Source organism: Salvelinus namaycush, chromosome 6, assembly GCF_016432855.1.
Source record: "Salvelinus namaycush isolate Seneca chromosome 6, SaNama_1.0, whole genome shotgun sequence".
Taxonomy (NCBI): domain Eukaryota; kingdom Metazoa; phylum Chordata; class Actinopteri; order Salmoniformes; family Salmonidae; genus Salvelinus; species Salvelinus namaycush.
In genome coordinates this window covers 36,062,373-36,077,663 of record NC_052312.1, presented here as the reverse complement: position 1 = coordinate 36,077,663, position 15,291 = coordinate 36,062,373, and the positions used below count along the sequence as shown (strand labels likewise).

Sequence of the window (15,291 nt, the reverse complement as noted above, 5' to 3'; positions counted from 1 at the left end):
ATATGTGTAACCAAATGTTTACATGTTCATGCTGCATAATGGTGTAATAACTGTTGTAATAGAGTTGAGTTGGTTGACATCAACTGTCATGAGTTGTCATGGCATTATCACACAGAGTTGACATTCGGTTATTGATTGGAAATGCATACTGCAGAAATTTTACAGTTCAAATTCATGCCACCATAGAATGAAAAGACACTTGTTTTTTTAAACATACAGTTTTGTATACATTCATCTTTTTTGCAGTTCTATTTAAATCCAACAAGTTTCCAATATCAACACTTGTACATGACACATACAGGACCGTAAATAGTCAAACATCAACCGAGAAAGAGTATTTCGGATTATCTCTACTGTAATTGAGGCATTGTGTATATGATTGTTGTTGTAGTTCTTGGGGTAGTATATGTTGCAATTCCAGGAAAATTGAATTATTTTACTCCCCTGTAATTCGTTCACCTCAGTACGCCCCTTTAAAACCTGCTGAATATTAGACCTCTGAAACTACAACATTCAGACCTATTGTAATGCATCTGGGAGTCACTGTGGGTAATGGTATCTGCTGAATGTTCAGATGTAAACTTCAGCTATAGGTTTGGGTTTCTCAACAGAACCAGGGACTAGTAAAACCTGTTGGACTAGAGCCTAGTGGAATCTGAAATGGGTGATACCAGCAACAAATGCATAGCCTACATACAGGTAACTGCCAAAATAATGGAAACTCTTGAGTTAATAAGAGATACAAATCTTATTGAAAGCAGGTGCTTCCACACAGGTGTGGTTTCTGAGTTAATTAATTAACATCCCAACATGTTTAGGGTCATGTATAAAAATTCTGGGCTGGACATTATTTTGGCCACCATGGCTATGCCCCCATAGGATGACAATGCCCCCATCGACAGGGGGACGAATGGTTACTGAATGGTTTGATGTGCATGAAAACGATGTAAACCATATGCCATGGCCATCTCAGTCACCAGATCTAAACCCAACTGAACACTTACGGGAGATTCTGGAGCGGCGCCTGAGACAGCGAAATGCGTGGAAAATTCTTGACAACAATTCACTAGAACCCTCTGTCATTAAACTGTCATTACCATGACATAACAGGTGTTATAAGCAGACTTAAACTGACATCTTTATGACAAAGATTTCCAGTGACCTGTAGCCAGTGCCTATTTATCAGTTGGACCCTTAGGTAGGTTTGAAAACCCTAGTGCTACTTTCTCTCTCTGTCTCTCTCTCCTACCTCTCTTCAACAGACTGTAAACATATACCTATCAAAACATGCTCCCTGTAATCGTCGTAATGTGCGTATTCTCATCCCTATCAGTTCAACCAGACCTCCCCTCTCCCTGCTCCCCTTTTACAAAACTCATGACAGGCAGTCAAATAGCCAGTCACAGTGAGCAAGGGGAGGGGTGTCATGCCTCTAGGGGACACAGCGTTGTCTCTCATTGGCCCGCCGTCTCTTTTTCTCTCGGATCCTCCCGCCTCCCCAACGCCGGCAGACAGACGGAGACAAGACGGCGGTCCTTCCTCAGCTGACGGGACAGACCGAGCAGAAGGAGGCAGGGTTTGTCTTTCACTGTTCCACCTGCAGACTGCTCGTCTCGCTGACAGGCGCTTTGATTCCATTCATCTCCTCGAACACCAGCTCTACATAGGGGGATGGAGAGAGAGAGAAAGAAGATGAGGTGAAGAAAGAGGGATGAACAAAAGGTGAGGAGGAAGAGAGAACGTTTAGTTCTGGTCAAGAACATAGCAGAAAATAACTGTTGAATCTTTAAAAAAGAGAATCCCTCTTAACCTTCTCCACTCCAGCCACCCTCCATCTCTCTCGCTCACTCGCTCACCTTTCCACTCCTCTAGCGTGCGGTCCTTGCTCTCCAGCGTCTGGTCGTAGGGCAGGGCCTCTGGTTCGTCGTCCGGGTCGTGGTACTGGGAGAAATAAGGGTGGGAGAGAGCCTCACTGGCAGAGATACGCCCGTCACAGTCCAGAACCAGCATGCGCTTCAGTAGATCCACAGCTGAGGGAGAGGGAGGGAGAGAGAAGAATGGAGATGCAGAGAGAAAGATGGAGACTGAGATTAAGATGCAGGCGCAAAGTGAAAAATACTAACAAAGCTGCATTATGTAATCCATAGCCTTGGGTGACTATAGCCTTGGGTTAAAATTAGCCTCAGGCATATTCAGTTATCGGGTATGACTCAGTCTCACCCATTGGGTTGGCTCCTCTGAATATCTTCTCTAAGTCCTGCTGGGGCATGAAGGGTAGAGACTGGATATATTTCTGAGCCTATGAATAGGAAGCAATGTACAACAACACACGTGACAATGTGTACAGTACATTGCAGGGCCAATTGATCCATCAATTGAGAAATCAATCATGCTACAAGCAAAATATTGAATAATCGATCATCAAATTAGTCAATCAATTACACCTATCAATGGATGTCAGGGGATCTTCAGTGTCATTAAAGCAATTTGCATTGATATAGCTAAGGATCCATTCAACTTTCCCAATCTCTCTATTTCTCTATCTTCTCACATGTTCAGAGGAGATCTTCTGTAGAAGGTCAGGGGTCGGGGTGCCCACCACCTCCATAATCCTCTTTAGCTGGTCGATATCTTAGATCAGGAGGGGTTAATTAAGGGCCATCATGGTCGTGAAAAAGTAATTTGGTTGGCAGGACCAACTCTTTAGGTAGAACAACTGACTGAGGGTAGGCATACTTGACTTTGCTAGAACAGTGTTCTAGTGTTAGTTTTATCCAGGACAGCATACTCCAACATTTGAGGACCCAATACATACATACAAAGCAGTAAATCACATTCCTATTTGCGTCAGTCTTTGACTCTGTACAGTGACAGCCAATACAATTCAGTCCATTGTGAACTTCCTTTCCTTTCAGTCGCTCTCAATACACCTCCCCTTCAGACAGAAAGGCTATATCTCTAGATGGGATTGTGATGCAAATCTGGGAGGAGCTGATGTGTGTCCATAGAGCAGTATTGGTGGTAACAGAGCTGGAGAGTGGTTGGGGAGTGTAGTGCACTCCGTTTCAAGCCATGTCCGTGTTAGTGAAGGATACAGTCGTTGCCGGGAAACAGGACCTTCCCCTTCAGCAGCTCTCCCATGATGCATCCCACTGACCAGATATCCACTGTAACAGAGGCATTAACATTCAGTCGTCATAACAACAGGATTTTATGATTATCCATAACGGCACAGATATAGCTAGATCATTTTTCTTTCTGGATAGAACTGCACGATGATAGAGTATGTGTTTGGTTGTAATATTAGGTGTCTGGTAATATATGGTGTGGATTGAGGATCTTGGTTTTATGATCATTTTATGGTTGTGTGAGTGTGGATCTGTACCTGTCTGATTGTAGTGCATCCAGTTAAGCATGATCTCTGGCGCTCGATACCAGCGAGTTGCCACGTACCCCGTCATCTCATCATCCGTCTGTCTGGCCAATCCAAAGTCAAGGATCTGGGGGAGAGAGAGAAAGACACAGGTTGTCATGGTGATAGCCATTTCCGAGTGGGGGAAGGTTGTGTTGTGATAGTCTGAGCCGTTGAGGAGTTGGGCGGCTGGGTCACTGGTCTTACCCTTAGCTCGCAGTCCTCGTTCACTGCCACGTTACTTGGTTTCAGGTCCTGTGAGACAGACACATGAAAAGACAGACCGGTCAACACAAAGACCGTCTGAATGACAGGGGAAAAGAAAGGGAGAAAGCCGTACAGACAGACCGACCGACCGACCGACCGACACATATACTGGGTTTTACAAGCTGCGTGTAAGGCCTACAGGCACATGCAACAAGAAGCTCTCAGCATACAATCTCTCTCTAACACACTCACACAATATGATATTATCTACTTACACACATACCAGTACATTCTAAATACAGAATTTGCCTTTAAAGACAACAAAGCACTCAGGAGAGGCAATTGCCAGAAGACTGCCTTCATGAAAAGAGGGGTCGAGGAAAAATGAAAAGAGTGGGCAAGAAGAGAAGAAAAGAGGAAAGCCACCACTCACTCTGTGGATCAGTCCTGCTGAATGGATGTACTGTTCAGGGGGAGACGGAAAAGGGACATGGCAGCGGGGTGGGGGGGGAGGAGTGGGAGGAGAGAGGAAAGAAAGGAGTGCGAGAGAGAGAGAGAGAGAGAGAGGTCAACAGTGTATTCTAACATTGTCCCCTATCTAAAAGGGTCTACATTTTTTGTTCATTCCTTGGTAACTAGGTTTGCTAGCTACTAGGCTGGCTGGTCAGTCCCCTGTTAACTGTGTTGCCTAGTGAGGCATAATGTAGCTTTCAAACTTAGCAGTATATCTGGGTTTGGAATCAAATGTGAAGGTACAGTATATATACCATTTCAGAGGATGTTAAGGGATATTCTAGTAAATTATAGCCAGTAGTTTTATAGTCTAAAAAGGATCATGATGGTGTTTGAGGTTTAATTGTGGCATCTTGAAATACGTAACAGTTGTCTTTGTGAGTAAAAACAATTATAATCAGGGAAGGTTGCTTTGTACTGTGAGTGTATGGGATAGTATGTAAAAAAAAAAATGTCTAAACATGATGCGTTGGGGGGTTAACTACCTTGAGGCCCCTGAGCAGCTGGTAAATAAGAAACTGCACATGCTCATCAGAGAGACGCTGGAATTTGACTATGTTGTTCAGGTCTGCCCCCATCAAGTTGGTTACCAGGTAGCTGGAAAGAGGAGGGGACTTTTAGAACAGTGCGTGGAGATGTTCCAATTCAGTTAGACAGTACATGCCTTGAATCCTGGTGAAAAGCTCTATTTAAATGCAATATGTCGTCATCAGAATAATCATGACAGTATAATTACTGTATGGGGTATGTTGGACATCCTAGTGTTCATTCAGTAGCCACTCACACTTCATGGAAGTCCTCAAGCGATGCAGCAGGGGAGAATACAGCCAGTAGTCCTATCACCTGTTCAGGGAGAAGGTTGATGCCAAATAGTTACAACTCTATTTTGCATTATCAAGGCAATTTAGATCAACTAACAAACACGGGAGGACTTCAACCACTCCTTACTCACGTTCTCATGTTTCATGTGCTTGAGTAGCCGGAGCTCGCGGTACGAGCGCCTACTGTGGATAAGGGACTGGAAAGGCCGAGACAGCTTCTTCACCGCCACCTTCTGTCGTAGCCGCACGTCATATGCTGAGCTGTGGGGAGCAAAGGAGAGAGAGGGAGAGAGAGAGGGTAGATATGGGACAGAAAGATGAGCGACAGCAGTTTACAAAATGAAATGCATTGCTTCTAAACATGTTGCTCATTAAATTATTAGATTCATTATTAGTCTGTGTAGTGTAATGGTGTTGCGCTGCCGTCTTCGTTGTTGACAGTGTAATTTCTACTTCGGCAGCATTTGGAGCAACATCTTACTCAATTGCGATGTTGCACAGAGAGAAGGAGTGTTCGGGGAAATGAAAAAGAGACTAGGCAATAACATTATAGAGGAATGAAGAGACAAAGGAGTGTAGAAAGAGTAGAGGAGGTCAGAGAGAGATTGAGGGAGAACAAGAGATGAGGGAGGGGACAGGAAGTACCAGACAGGGAATAAGTGTTTGAGAAATAGAAAGACACTAGACGGAAGGAAAGAAGAAGCAGTACAGGAGATGATAAAGAGGAAGTGTGAAGAAAAGAGGAAGGAGAGGCAGCACAGAGCCACAATGCCACAAGAAGCTAAAACAACATTCATGTAAATCACTGTCATTATCAACCTGACCACTAAACCCTTTAACCAGCCTGCGAGGAGCGCTATGTCCTTACCTGGGGCCTGCCATGTGTACAACAAAAGGCCATGTACACACCATATCCAGACCGCATCGCCTTCAGACAAGGCCAAGTGCATTCATTTCATTCACAGCCACAGAAGCACCTGCTGCTACCCCAGATGCCCCTGTTAAATGTTTGCCAAACAGGCAGCTAGCATACCATCATCTTTCCATGACACAAGCCAGACCTCTGTGTCTCTCTCTCTCTCTCACACACACACACACACACACACACACACACACACACACACACACACACACACACACACACACACACACACACACACACACACACACACACACACACGTCCTCTGCCATCTCATCTTCCATACATGGCTGTCCACCTCACTGCCCACAACTCCACAAGCAGGCTATGCATCGATTTCTGCAACTGACTCTGTCTTCCATCTCAGAATGTTTTATCAGCTGTTACATTAATGCACCTCCAGTTTCAAAAACAGAAAGAGTGGGTGAGGGGGAAGGGTGGCGTCAAAGGCAGCGCAACATCTGATGCAAAGTCATTTTGCTTTCTCTCTCTCTTCATCTAGCTATCTATATTGACTTTAGACTTAAGCATATGCAATCATTCAAAGGAAATAATGGGGCATACATGAAAGCATCTGCCAGAGCATCTTGTTTGCACCTAAAATTCAAAATGAAGGATGCTTGCTTTTATTCTCCAGCATCTTGCTACCTACAGCAGCTTGCATGTTAACACTAATAGACAGTTCCATGTACTTGAGATTCTATTTCATGTGTGCTTTCATCCGAGAGCTCTGGCGGCCATCGCTTGTCCTCTCACGTTGTAAACAAACTCTGCACAACAGCGTCGGCTAAATGGCACCGAAGTGACATGATAATAGCACTTTAAGCAGCCAAGCCCCTACAAACAAATGCATATGGATATGCCATCTCCAAGGTTACACAATGTGCTGACATACCACACACTCACAGTAGCCATGATTTGCATAGTGTTGCTGCAACAGTTGAAATAGGCACATGGAAATGGGTTCTTTTGACTAAATGAAACATTCATGATGCAAGCACAAACATTTGCACAACGCGATATTACTGTTACATAACATTACACCAACAAAGAGTTTCCCAGTTGCATTGTGAAGAATATGTTCTGTATCATGGACAAGTTCTAAACCCATCAGTCAGAATGATTTAGAGTTATATTACTGGCCAAGACGTTCCAACTTCCTTTCAGGAGACAGATTTGAGCATTGAGATTGAATTAGGGGTTTGCAGTCTGCATGCTGAGCAGGAAATGAGAAATGATACGACTTGGGAAAGCGAAGGGAAGTGGCGGTACGATGTCTCAAGAATGACAACTATTGTCATTACGTGTGACTGAATTTTTGCAGTCTATGAAAAGCTTTCCAGTTATCGGAATAAAGTCTATTTGAAGTAGCAACCACATTTGTGAAAATCTCAAACTTTCCAATGCATTTTAAATGTGCATATTCATTCAGATATGAGTTTTGATGTCTGCTGGTGTAATGATGGAAAACTAATACATGTGTCTATGTGATGTTCTGCATGGTATACAGTCAATGTGTGATATGAGTCTGCTTTAGTGCATGTACGATAATACCTCTGTCTGATGGCTACACCATTGAGAGCAGCTTGGCTGGCTGCATCACCGCTTGGTATGGCAGCTGCTTGGTATCCAACCATAAGGCGCTACAGAGGGTAGTATGTATGGCCCAGTACATCACTGGGGCCAAGCTCCATGCCATCCAGAACCTCTATACCAAGTGGTGTAGGAGGAAGGCCCTAAAAGTTGTCAAAGACTCCAGCCACCTAAGTTATAGACTGTTCTCTCTTCTACCGGAGGGCAAGTGGTACCGGAGCACCAAAGGCTGCTGAACAGCTTCTACCCCCAAGCCATAAGATAGCTGAACAGTTAATCAAATGGCTACACTGACTTTTTGCCAATGGTGTAAAATACTTTAGAGTACTACTTAAGTCGTTTTTTTGGGGTATCTGTACTTTACTTTACTATTTATATGTTTGACAACTTTTACTTTTACTTCACTACATTCCTAAAGAAAATGATGTACTCCATACATTTTCCCTGACACCAAAAGTACTTGTTACATTTTGAATGCTAAGCAGGACAGAAAATTGTCCAATTCACACACATCCCTGGTCATCCCTACTGCATCTGATCTGGTGGACTCACTAAACACAAATGCTTTATTTGTAAATTATGTCTGTTGGAGTGTGACCCTGGCTATCTGTAAATTTAAAAAAAGAAAATAGTGTCATCTGGTTTGCTTAATATAATGAATTTTAAATCATTTATACATCTAATATTGATACTTAAGTATTATTTAGCAACTACATTTACTTTTGATACTGAAGTATATTTAAAACCAAATACGTTTAGTCTTTTGCTCAAGTAGTATTTTACTTCAGTCATTTTCTATTAAGGTATCTTTACTTTTACTCAAAGTATGACAATTGAGTACTTTTCCACCACTGCTATTTGCATTGATCCCTTTTTATTTGCACTGACTCTGTTGCACTGACTCTGTTGCACTGACTCTGTTGCACTGACTCTGTTGCACTGGCTCTATGCACACTCACTGGGCTCTACCACACACTCATACATACTATACTGACACTCCAACACACACACACACTGCGTACGCTCACACACAAAAAAAACACACACACATGCATATTGACAGCACACACACACACTCACGGATAGACACACTTTCACACTCTTAACATACGCTGCTGCTACTCTGTTTATCACCTATCCTGATTGCCTAGTCACCTTTACCCCTACCTACATGTACATACTGTATTACCTCAACTACCTCGTACCCCTGCACATTGACTCGGTACCGGTGCTCCTTGTATATATTTTTCTTACTTTTTAACTCTGCATTGTTGGGAAAGGGCTCGTAAAGTAAGCATTTCTCAGTAAATTCTACATCTGTATTAGGCGCATGTGACATATTTGATTTTGATTTGATCTGATATTCATTATATGAGCCTTTCTGATCAGATCATTGATCTCGGGCAAACAATCTCAGGAGGCTTTGCAGGGAAATTGAGGAGCACCAAGAATCAATATAATGACTCCAATTCTCCTCTGTATCAGAAGTAATGTCCCTGGACCCCCAAGTCTCTCCCCATCCCAACCCCCTATAAAATACCTTCCCGATTCCAAAACCCCCACCCCTCTGCTAATCAATCAGCTCTGCCACGGAGAAGACGGTGACAATGACTGGAGCACAGGCTGAACAATGCAGGGCTCAGAGAGAGAGAGAGAGAGAGAGGGAGATTGTCTGAAAGAATATGAGTGTCCTTGCTGGCTAGACTGGTACTATGAGCAGTGGTGCAATTTGTAGGTGTAGAAGATCACATGACTGCATTGCTCTGCATCTTGGTTGATGGTGTATTAGATGTGTTTTGTGAATCCACGTAAATAAAGAGTTTTGTTTTTAACTGTAGAGAATTGTATTAGTCAAAAGAAGCAGACACAGGGACGGTCTTTGTTTGAATTGTTGCTATGCTATCATGTCTATCTACTCAGCTTCCAAGGTCTTCATCAAATCAAACAGACATAACTGTGCCGATTTCACCATGATTTCTCAGTGGAGTAGTAAAACACGGCAGTTCTTCCCATCAATCAGCTAGGCTAAGCTTCCATTAAAAGTAATTGACCAATAAAGGCTTAGATATTGCTTGAGCTAACATGTAGTTTCTGTGCCTTCCTTCTCTTCCATGTCTGCTGCATCACAGATGTCTGTTGTCTGTCCTCCTGGGCTGATCCTCAGAAGATCACATCCTCACATCCTTCTTTCCTAGGAGATGCAAAAGCATTGGATTGACAGGCCATGGTTGGCTGTTTTACCAGCATATAAACAACAAAGAGAGCTCTGCCTACAATGTAAATCTAATCTAATCTATCTACCAGTGCTGTTACAGTAAACGTTGATATTGAAACCGCCAAGCACTTAATTTCCCTTCCCATGCATGGATCAGTATGGATTGCATGTATGACACTCAAGCCGAGGTGCACACATCACCATGACACCTCGCCATGGCAACGGTGTCTATTCTCCCGCAACAGACAAAGAGTGATCCAAAATTAAAACAAGGAAATATTGCCCAACCCACTTGTGAGAAAATAGGAACTCGTTCATGTGGAAATGTAGCCTATAAGAAGCACCTCAATGGGCTAGGCAGGTGTGTGTGTATGTGTGTGTGTGTGTGTGAGAGAGAGAGAAAGAGCTTGTATTTACTTTATGGGGAGGAGATCAGGTTGTCACGCCCTGACCTTTGTTATGTCTCTATTTTGGTTTGGTCAGGGTGTGAGTTGGGGTGGGCATTCTATGTTTTTGTTTTATGTTATATTTCTATGTGTTTGGCTGAGTGTGGTTCTCAATCAGAGGTGTAACAGTATAACTTTAAACCGTCCCCTCGCCCCGACACGAACCAGGGACCCTCTGCACACATCAACAACTGACACCCACGAAGCGTCGTTACCCATCGCTCCACAAAAGCCAGGGCCCTTGCAGAGCAAAGGGCAACACTACATCTAGGTTTCAGAGCAAGTGACGTAACTGATTGAAACGCTACTAGCGCGTACCCGCTAACTAGCTAGCCATTTCACATCCGTTACACTCACCCCCCTTTCAACCTCCTCCTTTTCCGCAGCAACCAGTGATCCGGGTCAACAGCATCAATGTAACAGTATAACTTTAAACCGTCCCCTCTCCCCGACCTCGGGCGCGAACCAGGGACCCTCTGCACACATCAACAACGGTCGCCCACGAAGCATCGTTACCCATCGCTCCACAAAGGCCGTGGCCCTTGCAGAGCAAGGGGCAATACTACATCTAGGTTTCAGAGCAAGTGACGTAACTGATTGAAACGCTACTAGCGCGTACCCGCTAACTAGCTAGCCATTTCACATCCGTTACAGAGGCAGCTGTCTATCGTTGTCTCTCATTGAGAACCATACTTAGGTAGCCTCATCCCACCTGTGTTATGTGGGTAGTTGTTTTCTTTTGTGTGTCTGCACCAGCCAGAACTGTTTCGGTCGTTATTTTGTTATTTTTGTTATTTCTGTGTTCATTAAATAAATATGGACACGTACCACGCTGCACCTTGGTCCTCTCCTTCCAACAGCCGTTCCAGAACTACCCACCACCAACGGACAAGCAGCGTGGAAAAAAGGAGGAATGGACATGGGAGGACATTCTGGACGGGAAGGGATCCTACACATGGGAGGAGATCCTGGCTGGAAGGGATCGCCTCCCATGGGAACAGGTGGAGGCAGCCAGGAGAGCGGAGGCAGCAGGAGAAGGGAACCAGCGGTACGAGGGAACACGGCTGGCAAGGAAGCCCGAGAGGCAGCCCCCCCAAAAAAAAACTGGGGGGCACACAGGGTCCTGTGCCTTCTCCCAGAGCCAGGGCTCCTGTGTGTCTCTCCAATCCAGTGAGGAGTTATGGCATGAAGCCTCCAGTGATGATCCATGGCACGAAGCCTCCAGGGGTGAGACATGGCACGAAGCCTCTAGAGACGGCCTCCTGTCCGGAGCTGCCAGAGTCTCCCTCCTGTCCGGAGCTGCCAGTGTCTCCCTCCTGTCCGGAGCTGCCAGTGTCTCCCTCCTGTCCGGAGCTGCCAGTGTCTCCCTCCTGTCCGGAGATGCCAGAGTCTCCCTCCTGTCCGGAGCTGCCACAGTCTCCCTCCTGTCCGGAGCTACCAGAGTCTCCCTCCTGTCCGGAGCTGCCAGAGTCACCCTCCTGTCCGGAGCTGCCAGAGTCGCCCTCCTGTGCTTCTCAATCAGAGGCAGCTGTCTATCGTTGTCTCTGATTGAGAACCATACTTAGGTAGCCTCATCCCACCTGTGTTTTGTGGGTAGTTGTTTTCTGTTGTGTGTCTGCACCAGCCAGAACTGTTTCGGTCGTTATTTTGTTATTTTTGTTATTTCTGTGTTCATTAAATAAATTTGGACATGTACCACGCTGCACCTTGGTCCTCTCCTTCCAACAGCCGTTACACAGGTTGTGAAATTGAAGTCTGTTGTTAGGTCAACAGACTGGTGGACATGAATACAATGTTGAGATTTCTTTCCTAGGTCCCTCTTCACTATCGGAAGTGAACATACACATATCAAAGATAAAAGTCCATAACAGCATATAAAACAAAAAAATGCAAGATATTTGCAGTCAGCAACACTGAGGTTGCCCCTACACATGCCCATGACTATACAGATGTGTCATGCATCCTTCAGTGGATCACTGCAGATCCGGTCGAAGTGCTGTTATTAGTAGGCCAAAAAGCCTTATGGAACTAATGTATCCTATTGAGAACTGTCACGATTCAGAGGATCTCCCGTAGCGCGTGGTTGCATGAGCGATGCACCGATAACTCATTGTTGTTTCCTTTCCGTATGGGAATCGTATGGGGCAGACTGCATCAGCTACTGTACATGCGAAGCTTCAGGTGTTTAAAGCCTCCGCACCGAGAGGCAACAACTGCAGACAGTCTGCCGTTGGAGTGATGACGCCCAGTATTTGGGAATAGTGTCAACGACAGATTAATCAATCAAATGGAAAACGTAGCCTATATGACAGCATCATATTGATACAAATAGGGTAGTCTAGTAAATCCACATCGAACCAACGTGAAAATAACATTGCTGACTTTCTCGTGCATAACAACTAACTGGGCTACATTACCATTAATTATATTAGACTATTTTAATTTAAATCGGCCTAATAACTGCCTGATAACGTTACAACCTTGATAATAATAATAATAGGCTATAATAAGAATACGCTATAAATAGGCCTATTGTTTTTCCAATATTATCCAATAATGCATATTCATAATACAAATCATAAGGATAAATTATGTTTTCCCTCTGCATTGTATGGTGTGTAAGGACTTCTTTGCAGCCTCGCCTCTCCCTCTTTCATATAGCCTACTCACCATACCGAACCGTAGGCTCCCGAGCCCACGGGTGTCAGGTTCTGGTACCGCTCGGGAACCTCCCATACAGTCTTGTTCAGCTCCTGCCGATAGTAGCCTGGTCTGGCCGACATTTTTACTGTAAAGAATATGAGCTCTCAGGACTGGACTGATAGCCCTGTCTGCGCAATCCGCGGTTACTGTCTCTGACTAAGTGCACAGAGGGGAGTTGCCGGCAGTCTCTTTCTTTCTCTCTCTCTCTCTCTCTCTCTCTCTCTCTCTCTCTCTCTCTCTCTCTCTCTCTCTCTCTCTCTCTCTCTCTCTCTCTCTCTCTCTCTCTCTCTCTCTCTCGATATTTCTGAGAAGGGGGTATTGTAAGGGGCAGCCCAGCCTAAGGGGAGATAGAGCTGGTAACAGATTCTGAGAACGATGTCTCAGACATGGGGGTAGCTGAGCGGAAAGAGGGGAAGAGATAGGGTTGCGATTCTTCTCATTAATCTTTTAGGATAGGCTACTGCAAATAAAAATGTTACCCTATCATAGCCTATCATTTCCCTTTTTTATGGAAATGGAATAAGGTCTCCAAAATTCATGTTTTTACAAAGCTCAGTGGTTCAATTGATTTGAGTTTATGGCACATTGCATTAATATAGCCCATCAGCGCAGCGGTGGGAATTTCACAGACCCACCCAAATTGCAGTAACCTATTGCTTTCTGAGATGTCAAGTTCACTGTCGCTGTCCATGGTGCTCTCAACCCCCTATCTCTTACTTCCTTATTCGTTTTAGAAGGATTGGTTGAGACAGACTCCTTTAGTCGTACTTGAAATATTCATGAAGTCTATTTAGAATAGACAACTCCTCTCAAATCTTAAAGTTGGATTATGACATTTTGAATTGCTATTGTTCAACCACTGAATGCATTTTCTATGAAGAATGAAATTCCACAATTGTCACGATCGTCGTAACGTTGAAGAGATGAGGACCAAGGCGCAGCGTGAAATGAATACATACTTGATTTAATTAACGAAGACGAAAATGAAGAACACTTGACAAACTAATACAAAACAATAAACGACGAACGTGAAGCTAATGGAAACTAGTGCTGACACAAACACTACACATAGACATAGACAATAACCCACCATACAAAACAGGCTACCTAAATATGGTTCCCAATCAGAGACAACGCAAAACACCTGTCTCTGATTGAGAACCACATCAGGCCAAACACAGAAATAGACAAACCAGACAAACAACATAGAATGCCCACACAGATCACACCCTGACCAACCAAAACATAAAACATACAAAGCAAACTCTGGTCAGGGCGGGACAACAGTGATCGAAGTTAAATGGATGTCTATTCGGTATTCAGAACAAAGATGAAAGGAAATTCATACATCATAACAAAATACCAATAGTGTTATTCTAACTAACTAGCCATCTTCTACAGTAGGCTACAGTGATCACACAAGAGTTCAACACTACATTTTCATTTTAATATTTTATTTACCTTTCTTTACTCTATTTTGAAACAGTCAAAGTATTACAGTAAATGACAGGTCAAATAACAATGCTTATGAGCCCGTATATGTAAGTAGAGTATCATTATATAATGTAATAGAGATGATAATAAGTAAAAGTAGTAGTAATATTAATAATATTAATAATAGTTATAGTGGTGTAATAATACAATGAATTGAAATGCAGTTTCCTTCCAGCCCATGAGTGTGGTAGTCTCTCTGGCAGATCAGTGTGGTGTCTGTCTGCAGAGTGTCTAGGCTGTCATGGGAGAACCCTCTAGTGGAGATCTGTTGAAACATCATATACAGCATGAAAGGACATGTATGCGAAGACATTAATGTATCTTATAAGACCAGGCTTTGCCATTTTGTTTTAGATTATTAAGCTACAGTATAGGCTACTACTTACTACTGATTGTAGTGAGTATAGACTCTGAGGCCCACTATTGAACAGTTAAAGGGAGAACATAGCAATGCAGAGAGTAGCCAACTGTATTCATTAGAGAGGTTTAATTGGAGCATTGCATAAAGTAATATATTGCATAGAGTTGACATGAGATATCAAGACAGTAAATCTCTATTCCGCAGTAAACCATGACAGTTCTATGCAGTAGCGACTCGTCATTCAGAGCAGAGCCCCACCTGCTTTGAGACCCACATTTTTAATTAAATAAATAAATAAATAATAATAATATATACAGTGCCTTGGAAAAGTATTCATCCCCCTTGGCATTTTTTCCTATTTTGTTGCATTACAACCTGTAATTTAAATGGATTTTTATTTGGATTTAAAGTAATGGACATACACAAAATAGTCAAAATTGGTGAAGTGAAATGAAAAAATATATATATTTCAAATAAATAAATAAATAAAGAACGAGAAAGTGGTGCGTGCGTATGTATTCACCCCCTTTTCTATGAAGCCCCTAAATAAGATCTGGTGCAACCAATTACCTCCAGAAGGACATAATTAGTTAAATAAAGTCCACC

General features: G+C 43.5%; 1 protein-coding gene across 1 annotated transcript; it reads right to left on the bottom strand.

Moving 5' to 3' along the window:
• Positions 1 to 973: 973 nt before the first annotated feature.
• LOC120049931 (mitogen-activated protein kinase 11-like) lies at positions 974 to 12,910 on the bottom strand. Its single transcript, XM_038996437.1, has 12 exons — positions 12,798 to 12,910; positions 5,085 to 5,214; positions 4,917 to 4,975; positions 4,618 to 4,729; positions 4,053 to 4,082; positions 3,620 to 3,667; positions 3,386 to 3,500; positions 3,096 to 3,167; positions 2,552 to 2,631; positions 2,221 to 2,299; positions 1,857 to 2,030; positions 974 to 1,659 (listed from the first exon to the last, which is right to left on the bottom strand). Exons 1-12 carry the CDS (start codon positions 12,908 to 12,910, stop codon positions 1,586 to 1,588), a joined length of 1,086 nt encoding a protein of 361 aa, XP_038852365.1. The 3' UTR covers positions 974 to 1,585.
• Positions 12,911 to 15,291: the final 2,381 nt, after the last annotated feature.